The 18468-nt window shown below is 40.6% G+C and overlaps 1 protein-coding gene across 2 annotated transcripts; it reads left to right on the top strand.

The window, feature by feature from the left end:
* Nucleotides 1-1350: 1350 nt before the first annotated feature.
* On the top strand, nucleotides 1351-13931 carry LOC119728988. 2 transcript variants are annotated; one of them, XM_038201464.1, is made up of 4 exons: nucleotides 1351-1592; nucleotides 10137-10274; nucleotides 11117-11267; nucleotides 13259-13931. In XM_038201464.1, the coding sequence occupies exons 1-4, from the start codon at nucleotides 1460-1462 to the stop codon at nucleotides 13326-13328; spliced, it is 492 nt and encodes a 163-aa protein (XP_038057392.1). In that variant the 5' UTR covers nucleotides 1351-1459; the 3' UTR covers nucleotides 13329-13931. The 2 variants fall into 2 exon arrangements, with proteins under 2 accessions (XP_038057392.1, XP_038057393.1); XM_038201465.1 differs by lacking the exon at nucleotides 1351-1592 and adding an exon at nucleotides 3354-3628.
* Nucleotides 13932-18468: the final 4537 nt, after the last annotated feature.

Below are 18468 nucleotides of genomic sequence, written 5' to 3'. Positions count from 1 at the left end.
TAATTCAAATCTTAATTTGATGTTCTGCTCCCTTAGCAACGGAACCTTCCAAGCACAGGGCATATGGCAAATTTGTTGCTGATCTACGGAGGTAGTCCAGTATTTCAGCCACATTAATGGGGCTAGGCGGCGCCATGTTGGATAAACGACACAAATCTGCTTATGATGAAGTTCCAAACTAGTTTTACACAAAAATCAACCTAGCTATGTGTGGAATATATACAACAATAATATGAAGCCTGATAAGCTTGGATGATACCAAAATTATCTAAAACAAAACAAATCTCGCACCTGAAGGTCGGTTGGAACGGCCAGTCTAACACACGACAATGTTTGCCGCGTGGTGGCGCTGTAACCGCTCCAATAGATGGATGAGTGAGCGGGCCGCGATATCTTTTATTACACAACTATCTGGGGTATCTTGTGCGCTTTCCTATGGGGCATGGTTATCATAAACAGGCTGGAGTGGAGGCTACTGTTTTTCAACTTGGTACGGATTTCGGACTTTATTCCCTTTTTAAAAAAATCCTCCAGAGCCTCGGATCAGAAAAGAAAAAGAAAATTGCTGCTTTACAAGTAGTATCCGACTGAAAAATAACGTTTCTCATATAAAACTTTGACTTGTTGAAAAAAAGAGCAAAATCTGACATGGCAGGATTAGGATTCAATCTCGAGACCCCTGATCAATGATTAGCCTGCATAACCACTAAGCAACGGCGGTACTTGGCAAAATTCCGCAATTCCTTAATTATATACTTTCTCACATGTCGAGAGAGTATCCGGTTCGTTAGTGTGACGTCACCTCCAGCACTTTCTGCACGATTGGAACCGGAAGTTAACGCAGCTCGAGTGTTTGTAGCCAATGGGCGCTAGTAATCAGTGGTGCGCGTGCGTGTATGACGTTTTTACTAACGAACCGGATACGCGCGCGCGCGTAGGTAAAATGTTACAGGATTGTAGAGCGCCGCTAAGCGGCGCTCTACAATCCTATATAACCTTGATTCAAGTCGCCTAAAAAATGGTCACCCTGTACTATTGTGTAAAAAAATATTCGCGAGCGGGCCAGTGATGCCTTAACGATCCCACACAATATGTTTGACGTGTCTGCAGATTCCCCACAAAGAATGTTTCTAACCGTCTTAAAAGTGCACCTTAAAACACTTGCAGAACCCGTTCATCAGAAACAACATTAAACCACACGTTTGAAAATATTATTCAGTCAAGTAATGAAAAAACTCAATTGACATTTCTCAACATGACGCAATGCAGGCCAAAGTACTTTATTTTACCTTAATTAAAGCAAATCTTCTGGGTTTGATTATAAGCAATTACTACCCGGGGAAGGAGTCAGAACTGCTCTGACGAAAGGACCAACCGCACAGCCCAAAATCGCGCTAACGGCCGATCGATTGATTTCAAGCACCGGACAGCTCTTGGTCCACCTCTGCTGATTGTCATCATGTCTCCTGTTACCGCCTGCCTGCTGGCCCTGCTGACGGTGGGGTTCCTGGTGGTCAAGCAAGACGCCTCGGTGCTCCAAGAGGTAGAGGCTGACGCCTTGGCGGTGGAAGAAGCCGAACGTGCCACTAGTGGTAATGTATCGCTAAACCCAGTAATTTGTAGTCCTGCATCTTAAGCAGAATAGGTAGGGGGGGGGGGGGTTCAATAGTATAGCACATGATTCCAAACGATGTCTACAATAACTCTATGTCTATGTCACGGCCAGAGGTTAGTGAAGGAACGCGCACGCGCCCATGGAGTCGAGGCTGGTGCGAATTGGTCAAAATGCGAGATTAAGTAAATGTACGGCGCCGCTATACATGCAGTCTCCGGAGATAGCGGTGTAGCGTGACTATCCTACTCCATGAAATGTGGACTCATTGGTAGTACTGCGCACGCGTGAGTTCGATACTAAGCTATGTTTACGGTCGTTTCGGCAGAGTGACCTGTCACGTGCGAGGGATCAACCAATAATAGGGAAATAGGGGTCCGATTTTCATAGGAGTCGGATTTTCATGTGACAGCGGTTCTAATTTCACTCCGGGTGCAGTGGGCGTGGTTTAAATTGAATGACCTCATACTTACGAACCGGATACCGGAGAAACCGGAGAAACCGGAAACCAGAGACTCTTTTTTTGGGGGGGGGGGGGCCTTATCGCCGCCCCCAAAAAGTATTATTGATTATCGTGAACCAATAGCAGCAGAAATTCGTTCAAAAGTCAACCCGAAATTACAAGATAACTAGTCCTCTGAAGGTAATTAAAAAAAACACGTTGAATTCATTATGAATTAATTTTTTTTCCCTATTAAGCAGTTGTAGATGATGTTATTGTGTGAGTATAAAGTGACATAATAATTTCTAATCTTAATTTGATGTTCTGCTCCCCTAGCAACGGAACTTTCCACGCACAGGGCATATGGCAAATTTGTTGCTGATCTACGGAGGTAGTCCAGTATTTCAGCCACATTAATGGGGCTAGGCGGCGCGATGTTGGATAAACGACACAAGTCTGCTTATGATGAAGTTCCAAACTAGTTTTACACAAAAATCAACCTAGCTATGTGTTGAATATATACAACAATAATATGAAGCCTAATAAGTTTAGATGATACCAAAATCATCTAAAACAAAGAAAATCTCGTACCTGAAGGTCAGTTGGAACGGCCAGTCCAACACACGACAATGTTTGCCGTGTGGTGGCGCTGTAACCGCTCCAATAGATGGATGAGTGAGCGGGCCGGTGATGCCTTAACGATCCCACACAATATGTTTGACGTGTCTGCAGTTTTCCCACAAAGAATGTTTCTAACCGTCTTAAAAGTGCACCTTAAAACACTTGCAGAACCCGTTCATTAGAAACAACATTAAACCACACGTTTGGAAAAAAATATTCAGTCACGTAATGCAAAAACTCAACTAACATTTCTCAACATAATGCATGCAACGCAGGCCAAAGTACTTATTTTACCTTAATTAATGCAACATACGGTTCATAAAACCTGTCATCGCCCAGTCATGAATATTTCAAACTTACGTAGCCAGTTCCATCATTTTGGTATTTGACATCTTGCCAAAATGACTCACCCATTTGTGTGCAAGTTTGTTGACAAAACTTTAAATGGGATTGCTTTTTTTCCAAAATACATTGTATTTCATTAACTGTCGGGGGAAAAAGTTAATCGGTATTCTAAAACTAAAAATTAATCTTAAGAAATTAAACAAAATAGAATTGAAAGAACGCCAAAGTTTTGCAAAAAAGACCTTGTAATATACTTGAAATTTACGACTTTAGTCATGCGACTCTGAGTCATCAATGTGCACGTTCAGGGATTTACATAAGCGATTGCTACCAATGTCAGGAATCATAACTGCTCTGACGAAAGTTTCAGCCGCACAGCCCCAAATTACGCTAAGCACGATTGACTGACTTGGTTTCAAGCCGGACTTCGATCTCAACAGACAGCTTTTGGTCAACCTCTGCTCGTATTGTCATCATGTCCCCTGTTACTGCCTGTCTGCTGGCCCTGCTGACGGTGGGGTTCCTTGTGGTCAAGCAAGACGCCTCGGTGCTCCAAGAGGTAGAAGCTGACGCCTTGGCGGTGGAAGAAGCCGAACGTGGCACGAGTGGTAATGTATCGCTAAACCCAGTAATTGGTAGTCCTGCATCTTAAGCAGAATGTCGGGGGGGGGGGGGGGGGGGGAAGGGGGTTTCATAGTATAGCACATGATTCCACACAATGTCTACAAGCAGTGTCTGAAGAGCAAAATAGAATGGTGGACCCATTTTAAATCCTTTCTCTTTTCTGGGAGGGGATGGATTGCGAAATGTGGCAATTTCAAAATGTCAGGGGCTGGGTCTAATTTTTTGACGCATACCAGGGCACAGGAGAAACACTTTGGAATCAGACAATGTGATTGAAATCCCATTTGTATTTGAATGTGTGGGTGTAATCTGTAATTCTCACTCATCTCAGGATCAATAGCTTCCAATGGCATTCCATGGACAGCTATATGAAAATAGGTCTTAAACATGCTTAACTTCTGATAGCTTGGATCAATTTCAGTAATTCCTTTTTTAAGATGAGTGGAAGAACATGCTCTTCAGACATACTTCATTCCTGTATTAAATTCAATTGCTTTTAAGATTTTTTTGTATTAATCCCGGTTACTTTCTTTTTGACTCACCCTGTAATTATATAAAAATCAGCGTGTGATACCAATGTAATAATTTGTTTTCAACATCAGCTTTCATATCCTGGTGATGAATTTTGAGGTCCCCTTTTTCGGGACTCTGTCTCATATGTGTTCTCTTCGAAATGTGTTCTCTTCGAAATGTGTTCTTTTCGAAATGTAGGGCCTACATTAAATCATATAATATATAAAACCCAGGTTTAATAGGGTATCATCTTTGGGTTGAAAATTAAAGGCTCTCCAAATGATTCTTGAGCTGGGGTCATATGAAATTTGGACTCATGTGAAATCTGAGCTCTTTTACTTTACCATTAGTCCATGGGCCAAGACCCTAAATTCACCACCCAAGGTGGCAAAATCTAGTTGCTATTTTTTTTTATTGCTGTACATCTCTAGCTTATATCTTGATATGATTTTCAGCCTTTTCAATGTGGTAGCTTATTAGTGGTTATCACCCCTCGAATGTCCAGACCCCTTTTAACGTTAACCTATGGGTACCAATGGACTCCATGTTATACAACTATGTAATGCGTCAATAGACCAAAGACTGCACTACCTTGAAAGACTAATCAATATGATAATTAAGTTCAATTGTTATGGCGTTTTTCATAGTTGTCAATTTGATTTATATTCATGAACTTCATAATATGCACATTCATTACATTTGGAATATGTATTGCAGGGTGGTGAATTCATTAATATTCAAACGCTTTCGAATACGGCACAGATGAGTTTTGTGTTGTTGGCATTTACCTAACTGAGATAACTGCATCTCACAGCAAAAGTCATCAATTTTTTTACGCTCTGTACTATCAAACATATTTAAGTTAAAATCACCCGCAACAATTAATTCATAATTATTAGAAGCATACTGATCAATAACTTCATGCCTAAATTTGAGAAGATGATCCGGTCTTTTGTTTGGAAGGTAAGCAACAACTAGAACAATTGGCTTACTCTTCTTCAGATTTATTTCCACCCAGCAAGATTCGATGTCACAGTTTACTCAAGCCATGACACGATGAGAGATATGCTTAGAGATGTAACAGGCAACACCTCCATGGTTATCACCTATACGATCGGCACGAATCAATGTGTAGTTATCATTATAACACCTCACCCACATATTCTGTGTCTTGATTGGCCGAGAGCGAGTCACATGATACTTTCTATTTTTGCTATTTTTCTGTGCACGGCCAAAAGTACTATACCCGTAGCAACCAAAGTACTATACCATTTTATATTACCGACATACAGATCCTTGTCATTTGATTGGTGGAACTCACATCACGTGACATTTGTTATTGCTCCCATTCACGCCGCCGCTCAAAAAGTATTACTATACCTCATACATACTCATGATCGAGAGCCGAACGTTCACTGGTCAATTCACCATCACGTGCCAGATGTTATTCTTGCTGTTTACCAAACGCGCGCGCGAGGATTCACGCACATTGTAAATACGCATGCGTAGTAGACTGTCGCATGGGTTACCCTACGCATGCGCTTTACAGAGCAATCGAGGAACTGTCGCACGGGTGCAGTACGCAAGCGCGAACATCGCACAGGAGAGATGCATGGTTGCACGGTTCGCGTAAATGTTAATTTACAGAGCTCAATGATGCCGTACTGGAGAAATGTATAGACCGTGTAAAGATGTCTCCTGTACAAAAGAAAGTTGTACACATTGCAAACAACTGTATTTACAACTGTAGTAACTGTATTATATTGCAAACGAACCGAACTAGTAATTGAAGTTGAATCTTTTGGTGAGCTGTACAAGTTTCCCCAAATTTTGTTTTAGGTGCATAATAATAAAACAAAATTCGGCAACTGAATATGTATGAGGTATAGTAAAACAAATATAACATGGTTTATTTCGGGTGGACAGTCAATATTAGCTCCCCTCGGTATTGGAAGTTGACAAACTAGTTCCCTCGGCTTCGCCTCGGGAACTAGTTTGTCAACTTCCAATACCTCGGGGAGCGAATATCGACTGTCCACCCTCAAACCATGTTATTATACAAATAATGAATGTTTGTGAGTGCGATGGTAAGAATAATTTCATGAGGTGACAGATTGAATGTTCTATTCCACGAGGCGAAGCCGAGTGGAATAGAACATTCAATCTGTCACCGAATGAAATTATTCTTTCCATCGCACGAACGTAAAACATTCGTTATTTGTTTTATACAACACCTGAATACATTCTCGTCATTTGATTGGTAAATTATAAACTACAATTTATTTTGATTTTAAAGATGTTGAACTACCCCTTCACGAAAATGTTTGAACCCAACGCTGTAGCGCTGGCTCTTTGGAACAATACGCGCTACGCTGAACGCGCACACCAGCATGCATTTTGCACGCAAATACCGCGTCTTGGAACAAGCGCAAAGTGAAACGGTATAACGCATGGGTATAACGCATGGTTGCACCGTGCATTATACCGAATAATAATATGTCACGTGATCTACAATTCACCAATCAGATGACGGGGATTTATTCAGGTGTTGTATAATATACAAATAACGACTGTTTGTGAGTGCGATGGTAAGAATAATTTCATGAGGTGACAGATTGAATGTTCTATTCCACGAGGCGAAGCCGAGTGGAATAGAACATTCAATCTGTCACCGAATGAAATTATTCTTTCCATCGCACGAACGTAAAACATTCGTTATTTGTTTTATACAACACCTGAATAAATTCTCGTCATTTGATTGGTAAATTATAAACTACAATTTATTTTGATTTCAAAGATGTTGAACTACCCCTTCACGAAAATGTTTGAACCCAACGCTGTAGCGCTGGCTCTTTGGAACAAAACGCGCTACGCTGAACGCGCACACCAGCATGCATTTTGCACGCAAATACCGCGTCATGGAACAAGCGCAAAGTGAAACGGTATAACGCATGGGTATAACGCATGGTCGCACCGTGCATTATACTGAATAATAATATATCACGTGATCTACAATTCACCAATCAGATGACGGGGATTTATTCAGGTGTTGTATAAATTTGTATACTATCCGCCCATGGGGAATGGGAAATACTATTCAACAGTTAGGATCATGACGCGGTATTTGTGTGCAAATGCATGCTGGTGTGTGCGTTCAGCGTTGCGCGTAGCGCGTATTGTTCCAAAGAGCAAGCGCTACAGCGTTGGATTCAAACATTTTCGTGAAGGGGTGGTTTCAAAGAGAGAAATACATTTTCCTCCAGTTTTGTATTGAAATAAAAGTTCAAATATATCAAATGACAAGGATCTATATGTCAGTTATATAAAACAAATATTGAGTGGCTTTAAATTGTGAGATGGGAGGAATATTATCGCTCGGTAAAATCTGGACTTTTCCATTTCACTCGGCTTCGCCTCGTGAAATGGAAAAGTCCAGATTTTACCTTGCGATAATATTCCTCCCATTCCACGCTGAGCCACTCAATATTTGTATAAGCAACCAAAGTACTATTTCCACGGCGCGGTATTTGTGTGCAAATGCATGCTGGTGTGCGCGTTGCGCGTTGCGCGTTTTGTTCCAAAGCTAGAGAGCGCGCCGCACAGTTGGGTTCAAACATTTTGTGAAGGGGTAATTTGGAAGAGAGAAACACATTTTTCACCAATTTTGTATTGAAATTTAGGTTTATTTAAACTGTGTTCAGATTTAAATAATCTAAAATATTAAAACCAAGCAGAATCTGTGGGTGAAGTGTTATAAAACAAATATTGAATGATTTATCTCGTGGTGTAGTAAAACTAGCCTCCCGAGGTGATCCTTGGACATTCTATTTTCCCGAGGCGAAGCCGAGGGAAAATAGAATGCTCCATGGATCACCGAGGGAGGCTAGTTTTACTACACCACGAGATAAATCATTCAATATTTGTATAATATTAACTTCTGTATCATTAATACCACCATGAAGCCAAGTTTCACTCAAGGTGAGAATATGAATTTCATGTTCAGCCATGAGAAGACGCAACTGATCAATTTTAGGTCTTAGGATTTGTACATTTAAATGAGCAGTTTTTAAGCCCCTTACCTTTTTAAACTTGTCAAGGGAGGTAAAGGTATCATCATTATCAGCCAAGCAATTATTCGGGGTAGGACAGTTAATAACACCGTTTGTTGGCCTGTCTTTAATCGACTCAACAGAGTCCGTAATGTTGTTACTTATAAATTGTACTTGTGCGTGAATTTCACCCGATGTCTGCGCCATTCCTCCTCCTGTGACGGTAGTGGGGTGCGCTGCATGTGGGGTCCAAAATTTCGGCACTGAATTTGTTTGTTTGTTTTGTTTTTGTTTATGTCCAAGTTTTCATATATTTTTGCTTATAGGGTTCGAAATTAGCGGTAGCCCGGCTGGCGAGTCAAAAATGATTGGGATACGGCAAAGATGATATCAAACCTGTATCAATGTGTGTATAAAGGGTTAAATGATAAGATCTGTTAATTGAAAACACTGACAAAATTGCCTCAGAAAAGGTGAGAAATCAGCGAAGACCTACCTACATATATCTAGGCTGGATTGGATCACGTTAATATACAGTGAGTGTTATCAACGGTCATTTTTAATTTGTTTGTAAATGAAAATATATCCTCCAAGTTTGTTTACAAAAATGTTCCGCCAAAATATTTCATAACTTTTCATGCTTGAACGAGTTCCACGAGTTCCACGAGTCCACACGGAAGTTTTCGGACGTGAAAGGTCGATTTTTGACGCGATATTTCTCTTCACGTCATGCGACTTTTCAGTTTCCATTTAAATGCGAGACCGAGGGTCATTTTCTTAAGAACCAAATGTTCCAAAACTAATTTCAGAAACTCCGACTTTGTTTGTAATAAACAGAGTCTCAGAACTCCACTGCGAAAAAACAAACAAATAAATAAATAAATACATAAATAAATAATAGCGTTCGAGGGCGCAAGACGTGCATGCACACCGCTCCGGAGTTTTCGCTATTTTTTCCTTTTGCAATTTGTTTGTTTTGTTTTGTTAATGTTCAGGTTTTCATTGTTATTTTGCTGTATTTGTTACGGATATTTTGGGGTTTTTTTGTGAAGCTTTGTAAAGATAATGATGTTTGAAATAAAAGGAGTCTCAGAACTTCCCTGCCAAAAAAAAATATATATATATATATAAATAAATAAATAAAATAAATAAATAAATATATAAAATAAATAACATTTCAAATTAACCGTGGCAAGGCCTCAGTTTACTGTACTCAAAGGGCCTTGATGATCAGAACGTTGTATGAGACAGGTAGGGTGTAAGACACGGCAGGGCAATTTAGAGAACACCTCCCGGAGGTACGGCAGTCTAACGCTCGGACGGGCGCAGAAACGTTGCAAAATATGGAAAAATGAACCAAGCAAGTACCTGAACAGGACAGTGAAAATGTGAACCGTATCTATACATTCAGTTTCAAGTTCAATAAGTGTTATTCCATAATTCTGTTATTCTGTTTATTGCCTTCATTGCCCAGAGGCCCATTGTTGCCATTGTGTTGATAGCAAAAGGCCAATTCTGAACATTGTGTTGGCAGTGTTTTTGGGGCAGTCACGCAAAGAAAGGCCTGTATCCTTTTCATGCATAGCTGAAAATCAGTGAATTTTTTTCAGACTGTGGTCAATACCAAGACCGAATGTTGGCCGAAGTGAAACATTTGGTCATCTTTTCCGTTTTTGTGGGCGTCAAGAACGTATCCAAAGGGAATTTTAACTCGCCCTTTAGTGCATCATAATGATGTACTTCCTTAGTACATGGCAATAAAATTGTGTGCGTCAGTAAGAACGTAAAGTTCTATAGCCACGTGTTAAGAGGTGTGGTTCTGAAAAGAACTGCAGGTGTGAAACGTCAGGAGAATTCAGTCAGCCTTTTAATATTATTATTTCTTTAAAAAAAATATCGTTGTTGTGTTAACTTTGTTTGAAATGTGCAGTGTCAGACAAGATAACGCAGTTGACCCAGGGAATGGAGACGTGTGTAGACAACGAAGACATGAACTGTTTGTTGGCGTATTTAGACGATAATGTCCGAGTGATGCGGGAGCATCACCCAGTTCAGATTGGAAAAACTGGTAAGTTCTCCGTCACTTTTACGGCAATATAGCCTTGGTCAATGCGTTCTTCGGTATAGTGTCCGTGATAGTATCTAGCCGCTAACTAGCCGCGCTAGGACAAGTGTTATTTAAATTTAGTGGCAAAGTGCACGTACGCATATCATACATATCACAGAGGAACAAAGAGCTGTCCTCGATGAGGGCGCTCAATTCAAGGGGTCTATTGCCGAAAACCAAGACTCACTGTCTCCTCGGTATAAAAGATGACAGCTAGTGACATATTGTCAAGAAATCTGGGATGTAGTCAGAGCCCATCGCAAGTCCATCGCACGTCCATCGCAAGTCCATTACAAGTCCATCACCAATCGATCACAAGTCCATCGCAAGTCCATCACAACTCCATCACAAGTCCACCAGTCCGAATGCAAATCACAAGCTATACAAATGAGCTTGGACGATATTATGCACTCCTTTCTTACTGTTCTTACACTGTGACTGGACCTGAGATCTACTTGTGAAGTGGACCGTACATGGACGCATCTACATCTCAGCAAGAAATGTCTGTACAAGCTTTTATATTAGTTTTTTGCCCTTCGCAGACGTATTTTATAAACACTGTATATTCTCAGTGTTATCCGCGGACTTGCGAGAAAAAAAAGTCACAAGCTTACTCAGGTGGGACTCAAACCCACGACCTCCTGCTGACTAGTGCAGACGTCTTACCACTCGACCACCGAGCTTGCCGGGGTCGGCTTACGGCAAAACCCAATATGAAATCTACATATCCCCGATGCTAATTCCATCTTATAAAACAGAAAAATATGTGAAATGGGCCTGCCTCTGTATAATTATTTCAACAGAGGCCCGAAAACACATGAAGTGGATAGAGCATGATTTCGACGCGACCTTGGAAATAAAGGAGATCACACCTAGTACAGACGGATCCATCGTTGTGGAGCGGCTTAAAATTACCATGAAATTCCCCAACGGAACTTCTATCTTTAACGGGAAGTGAGTAGGCTTTGGCAATGTTGAATTCATATATTAAGAAATAAGTTAATAAATTTATACTGTCTTGAGCTAACACTGAGGTCGGGGTAACGAGAATTTTTTTTTTGGGGGGGGCGATATTAACACGTGATGCAAAGGTTATTGAAGTGCCCTTACATACACTGCAAAACCAACCGCCTTGCTCTGTGGTAAAACCCAGCGGAACTTTTGAACACCTTTTGAACAGAACCGGTCCCGAGGAGTTTACAATATCGGAAAGTTTTGTTTTCCTTAATGTCAAAGCTCAGAGATAAGCAGCTGCAAAACTTCAACCGACTGTCTGAGTTTTTGAGGGGGGCATGCATAGTGAATCGGACTCAAAATGAACCAAGCGAGCCTATTAACCTTTTGCGTCCCCACCTTACACATAAAAAAAATGCAAACAAGTGTTATTTTGTTCAGTTCAAAGTTGAACACAGAGTACAGGTTTTACAGAAAACAGTTGAAACATAACATTTGTACCATCTCTATTTTTTACATTTAAATATATATGCCCCGTCCTCTACGAAAATAGATTGTTTCCCCCCTAATGAATTTTCAAGGTGTTATCGAAAAAAATACTGTATTCCAATTTTTGATGTCTGCAACCCTCTGGAAAAAAATCATTTTGCACACAAAATGAACCTGCCCTACGAAAACTGAATTATTGCCTGGCGGCCAATAAAATTCTGTGAAGAAAAAAATAACAATAACTTAACGTCGGTAGATTTTTTTGGTTCAATTACACGTTTAGAAAATGACTAACATTTGACTAAGAAATTAGCAAATTGTAAAGAAAAACTAACTAAATTTCGAGGGCGTAACTCGAAAATTCAAAAGTGCATGGAGAATACATATTTAAGTAAATATTTCATCATAACTGCTTCAACAAACGGGATTCTTTTTTTTAAAGAGTTTGTGGGTGCACATCACCAGAACGCTGTAAATTACTGCCCGCGAGCTCATTAATATTTTGTGGTCCCACGGGTACTTTTGAATAAGAGGTCCTTGCGGCCTATAATTGGGATTGATTGAAGACAATAGACATCAAGTATGTGTGCCTTGTGGCTTCAAACTCGGGCGATTTTATTCGGAAGAAAAACTCAACTTGTGGATCTATTTCGCACACCTGGGCCCAGGGATTGGCAACCGTTGTAGGGGTAGGTTTTTGGGGAGGGAACGTGGCTACCTTTGGTAAAATTGAACTGAAAATTGTCCTAAATGTCGTAATCTTTAATTTCCAGAGAAAAAAAACACAAATTGCCAACTTGCTCCTGAGCGTCACAAGGCGGCGCTCTTTGTGTCCGATTTGGCGTTGTTTCCTATGAGCACGTATTTGGTGTGTAGGAACCTTGTACCTAGAAAATGTTCGATACAGCCCCCACAATTGGAGAAAAAATACGGCTTATTAGGCCAAAAAATATTCGGTCTCTGGTCAGACCAAAGTTCCGGAATTGACGCGGGGACGCGGCTTTTTTTTTTTGTTGCTTTTTTTTTTTTTCTTCAAGCTTGGATTGTACAGACAAGGTGGGGTACTATTTTGCTTTTTTGGTGTCCTCATGTACATTGGTGTCCTCCATAATTTGCCTTGGTGCTCTCGATCATTTGCCTTGGTGCAATTTCCCATTCCTTGGTGCTCTTTGGTGTAAAAAAAAATTGAGGAGGTGCGGCAATAGAGGGCGCTGTTGGAGCTACCGCGGAACATTTTGGAAAAAAAAAGATTGACGCGCATGATTAAAATCGACGCGCGCGCTGACCAGAGACCGACTTTTTTTTTTTTGGCCTTATAGTCCATACAAATTTGTTTGTACGTTCGTCGCTCTAAAGGGATTTCTTTTAAAACACATTTTGTTTTTCAAACACGCAAAAAGTCCCACTGCTGCAATGATGGCGTTTTTACCATCAAAATACACCCTTTGCATCCTGAATTCAACTTTGAGGTGTTTTGTTTTCAAACTTTTTTTTTTGGACAGGGGAGTGTTTGTTTGGAAGAAAGTCAACAACGACTACAAGGTCTACATCGACATATTCAATGACAACTAACACGCGTACGCTGTAAATGATGGCTCTAAACATGACGGCACGGAAAGACACGGATTGAACAAAAATTTAAATTACCGGATATTTATGAATTACTAAATTTGAACACTGAAGGTGTATTAATACAATCAAGTAACACTGTCGAAATTCGAATAAGGGGTGATGGGTCAAACATATTAAAGGTAAACCGTAAAGGAATAAATGTTGTAATAGTCTATTTGAACTTGAAGAGACCAAGCCATTAAGCCCCGCCCACTGCGCACGTGGGTGACAACTACTGCTGATCTCCATTACTAATGATGATCAATGGTGACAACACGTGCGCCTCTACAATGCGGCAGCTGGTTCGTATTTGACTGCGTTGTACACGCGCGCGCACGCGCGCACGCGCGCACCACTGATTATTAGCGCCCATTGGCTCGCAGAGGTTCCAACGCTACTCCTTGTGCAGTGGGCGTGGTTTAAAGGCCCATGGCTCTGCTTATTGTTAGCGAAAAAGGCCTGCTTACTGAGCGGAATTTCATGATTACGAAAGCATATTTAGGCCATCAGCCTGGGGGTTTGGCCGGTATCAAATCAGGGCATAAATGATTATAGTGCGCATGAGCAAGGTATACCGCCCCTAGAGTGGTAACAAGCATTTTAATTGACATTTTGAAAAAAAGGTGATAACACCCAAAAAGCTGCCACCGCTGCAATGCTATCACATATTTTCCAACTCTGGAGGTGTATACCTTGCCACAAATCGCTATGACGATTATTCCCCTCATTTGATACCGATGGCCAAAATGTTGGACCGAGGCTGATGGCCTAATTGCACGGTAAGCATTATTTTACAGGTTACCGAGAAAAAAATTGGCGTCTGCGCATGCATACATTATTTAAACACTATGATGATCATTCGAAGCCACAGGACGTTTGCGCATCGCGTAACATATCGTTACAAGGCCGCGTGATGCAGCCTATTTTGCTAACACAAATCACGACGTAAATGCATAATAGTCTAGGTTTTATTAGATAATATATAGACAACGGGTTAAACATGCTTTCGCACTAGGCATTTGTTAATTTAAATTTGAAGTTATCTCATAATTATCATAGAGGAAGAAAAATTAGGATGTTTATCAATTTTATTTCTAACTTAATTACTGCAGCTTGACTTGTTGAAGCGCCTCAATAATGTATTTGGTCTGAGTCCACTGGCGCATAACTTAAAAAAAAATGTGCGTCCATATAGGCTTCTTGTTAGATATTTTTAAACAAGCCCCAGAAATAGATAAAGGCTTTTTTTTAAACTCATTTACACATCGCATCCATTTTCGTCTCCAGCTTTTAAGGTCACCCAATACTTCTTTATATTATAACAACGAGGTGCCATGGACCCAATTACCTAGTTTTTGCAACCAAAAAAAAAAAAAAACCAGAACTAGCTCAGAACAAGTCCAAAACGTGATGTTTGGCTTGTTTGACGGTTCCATAATATTGTTACAGGGTGGCCCCAAAAAAACCGGAACGGCGTACTTCCGCTATATACCATGTGACTCAAACAATTAAATTATATCAATGCATACACAATTCTGCTTAAAGAAAAATCATACTATTGAAGATTGCGCGATTCCGGTCCGGTAGTTTTGTTCTAGAGCCGATCGTGCAACAAGGAGTCATTTTGTCCCGATGAATACGAAACCCTGCATATCCAAATTGGCACAGAGCCGTTAATTGTTATGTAATAATACTCACATTTGTGCTTAAAGAGATTCTCCATCTATTGATACAGGTGGTTTAAATCGCAAGGTAGTGGTATGCCGTCCTTTTTTGGGGAGGGGGGGGGGGCCTTCCTGTATATGCTCACACGTGACCAGAGGTAGCCAATCAAAAGAGTCAATTTTGTTTCTTAAACTTCGAACTCAGCCAACAATATACAATTATTGAAAGTTTTGGTGAAGGGGTTAAAGTTTGATTATTAAAAGTTTATGTAATTTTATCTTTAATTTATGGTTGAAGGATTTCAAAAATGGCTTTTAAACTGTGTTTGAACAATGTCATTAGAATAAATATATTACCCGCATGAAAAATGGCGCCTCGCTGCTTCATTGCATCATTTTATTTAACTGAAAGAGTTCAAGACTGGCTTCTTATAAATAACAACTGTTTTCTGAATTCATGCTCACGTAATTCTTTTTTCTTCTTCAAAAGAATCCCCTTTTGTCAAAGAATGGATATTGACAATTAAACAATTTAAACATGAATATATTTTTTCAGAAAGTGGGCATATTCTTACACACCCATTATTCAGCTTATTAGAGTGCCAAATGCCCCAATTGGATGAATTCGAATCACAATTCAATTATAAAAAAAATGCCGAAAAAAAACATCTTTGGGTTTCTCCTTTATTGTAAATAGGCCTGCCACCTCATCGTCAAAAGGACCTTGCGATTTTTATATAGGCCTAGCTGATCTGTATTTAACGTGTATGACTTATTATTCACGCGACTTGTGTCATCTTCGGGGTCGAACGTAAGCGATTGCTATCTGAGTGCACACCTGTAAATAGGCCTCAACCCATCCGCCAAGCTCATGAATAAAATTTATACCCTCAAACTATTCTATATTAGAGAGTTCTGAGAGCCATAAAATTGGGGGAATTGAAGAGATTTGGCAATGAACGTTCCTCTGGTCCGGACTTGGGGCTTCCAATTCTGAGCATTTTGGATGCAATTGGGCTCGAAAGTGGCGCTATTTGCCATGTTGTGGTGGGATCGTTTTTCAAGATGACTAGTTTTCCGCTTCGGGAAAAATAAGGGTCGTCTTCTTTGGGTGAGAATTTCTCGAAAAGTCAATGGTCAACCCGCCAAAAATTGAAAAGAAAATGAAAGATGACATGTTGATCATCATTTTTTCTGCGCAGCATAATTACCTGTGAGAGTTCTGAGTATTTTAAGAAGAATGTTGAAGTATGGGCATTTAGCACTAGAGTCCATGGGAATTTTTACACAGGGGTGCATCCATCTAGGCCACGAATCATAACTGCTCTGACGAAAGTTTCAGCCGCACATTCCCAAATCACGCTAAGCACGATTGACTGACTTGGTTTCAAGCCGGACTTCGATCTCAACCGACAGCTTTTGGTCAACCTCTGCCCGTATTGTCATCATGTCTCCTGTTACCGCCTGCCTGCTGGCCCTGCTGACGGTCGTTTCTGGTGATCAAGCACGACGCCTCGGTGCTCCAAGAGGTAGAAGCTGACGCCTTGGCGGTGGTGGTTGTATCAAATCAAAATTCTGTCTATTGATTGGTCGTGATGTTTGAAACAAGTCTATTCAATTTCGCGTGGAATAATGGCAATGTTTGTGTAATTTTGAGGAAAACCAAAAAATTGTCCCAATTTCTGTCTAGAAAAACCCCCACACATTTATACAGTAATGTAAAGTCACTTGTTAGGAGGGGGTATGAACCCCAAGTTGCGCCCCGCCGGACCCAACTTTGTTTGACGTGACTGCAATTTTCCAGCAAAGAAAGTTTCTAACCCTCATAAAAGTACAGCATGTTTTAACACTTGCAGAACCCGCTCATCAGAAACAACATTATACTGCACGATTGATAAAATTATTCAATCAAGCGATGCAAAATCAATTAATGTCTCTCAACATGACGCCACGAAGGCCACGGTACTTCATCAATTAATGCAGCATACGTTTCATAAAACCTGTCATTGCCCAGTCTTGAATATAAAAGTGTTTGCTTAATTGTTATTCATACACATGCCAGCATAAAATGGGTAGTAAAAGCAAATGCTATGTTTTATTCATACGAACATGGTATCATTTGTACTTTATGAACTTTGTTTATATTAATTTTTCGCGATTAACATTAATAAATGCAGTAATTTTTGCGCAGAATTATTTGCTTTATAATTGCAAGGTTGCCCCATTCCAGCCTTGTAAAATGACAAGTGCATATTTGAAATCTAAAGCATTTACTCCTTTTTATTCATACGAAATGAAGTAAACGATTAATTTTTTTTTATTCTGGTAAGGAAACCAAGGACTCCGCAAAAGTGCATGCCCCAGGCACTGTAGCTCGCAAACCTGAAGAAAAAAAACCAGTAGAGAGAAGACAATGAGAAGAAATTACAATTTAAGAGGTGGGAGGAAAACCCAAGAAGATTATTCTGGGAAAAACCCTCGAAATCAGGTAGGAACTGAAAACCCAATCCACAATCCGCATTGTGCGCATAAACGTCATTGCGTTCGTCACGTTTGGCGCGCATGTTTTTAATCTGTCCTCCAGCACGTGACCCTCCCGTAGATATGGAATATATTGTTGATATGAGCTCCGTGCGCTACCAAAAGAGGGCGCCCTTTTACCTAACAACGACGTCCCATGGGTGGGACCATTGACCATTGATCTCTGTGTATATGGAGATCAATGGGTGGGCGTTTCGCTGGTTGACGCGCACCGTTCCTTGTGCGTGACGCACGTACACCAGGGGATTTGTTCTATTTACACGCAGTCAGGCAAGATGGCGTCGGTCGGTCACCCCCAACCATTGATCTCCATATACATGGAGATCAATACCCCCAACTGTACTTCCTTTGCCGGTGAGGGGGTGCTTGTGAACGGAGCGGAGTATCCCTAACGTGGCGCGGCCCCCAACGTGGCGCACTTTGATTTTTCGCCTGTTGCGCCTAGCTAGAGCAAAAGTTTTAACTGAAATTTAGTTCTAAACACTCCCGTTCATAAATCGCGAGTTTATTTACCCGTTACTACAGAAGCCCGTTCGTGCCAGATTTTAAAAGTGAAAAAATATTTTTATTGCGAAATAACGCAATAGTTTTGCGAAATAACGCAACCATATGGCTGATTAAGTGGGCATATTTCTAACACATCCACTATTCCTTTTATATTATTCAGTACTAGTAGATCCCAAAATTTGATGAATCACAACTCAATTAAAAAAAAAACACACACACACGAATTCTTGTTTTACTATACTCCCGAGGACAATGCTTTATGTTTCCCTTTGTCCCTGTAATATAACACTCTCCCACAGACTAAGCACACAAACCTACTACAGAGGACCGTTTTGAAGGAAAGACCCAACTCCCGAGGACTGAAAGGATCTGTTGTTCTCCCTTTACGG

This window comes from Patiria miniata, unplaced genomic scaffold, assembly GCF_015706575.1.
Source record: "Patiria miniata isolate m_02_andy unplaced genomic scaffold, ASM1570657v1 HiC_scaffold_20, whole genome shotgun sequence".
NCBI classification, from domain to species: Eukaryota; Metazoa; Echinodermata; class Asteroidea; order Valvatida; family Asterinidae; genus Patiria; species Patiria miniata.
Note: the sequence above shows the minus strand (reverse complement) of the source record. Positions and strands in the feature narration are given on the sequence as shown.

Excerpts from the sequence above, each read along its gene's own strand:
- LOC119728988 (XM_038201464.1), top strand. The coding sequence starts at position 1,460 with ATGTCTCCTGTTACCGCCTGCCTGCTGGCCCTGCTGACGGTGGGGTTC. Across the intron at positions 1,593-10,136 it reads AGCCGAACGTGCCACTAGTG|TGTCAGACAAGATAACGCAG; the intron begins GTAATGTATCGC and ends TGAAATGTGCAG. Across the intron at positions 10,275-11,116 it reads AGTTCAGATTGGAAAAACTG|AGGCCCGAAAACACATGAAG; the intron begins GTAAGTTCTCCG and ends TTATTTCAACAG.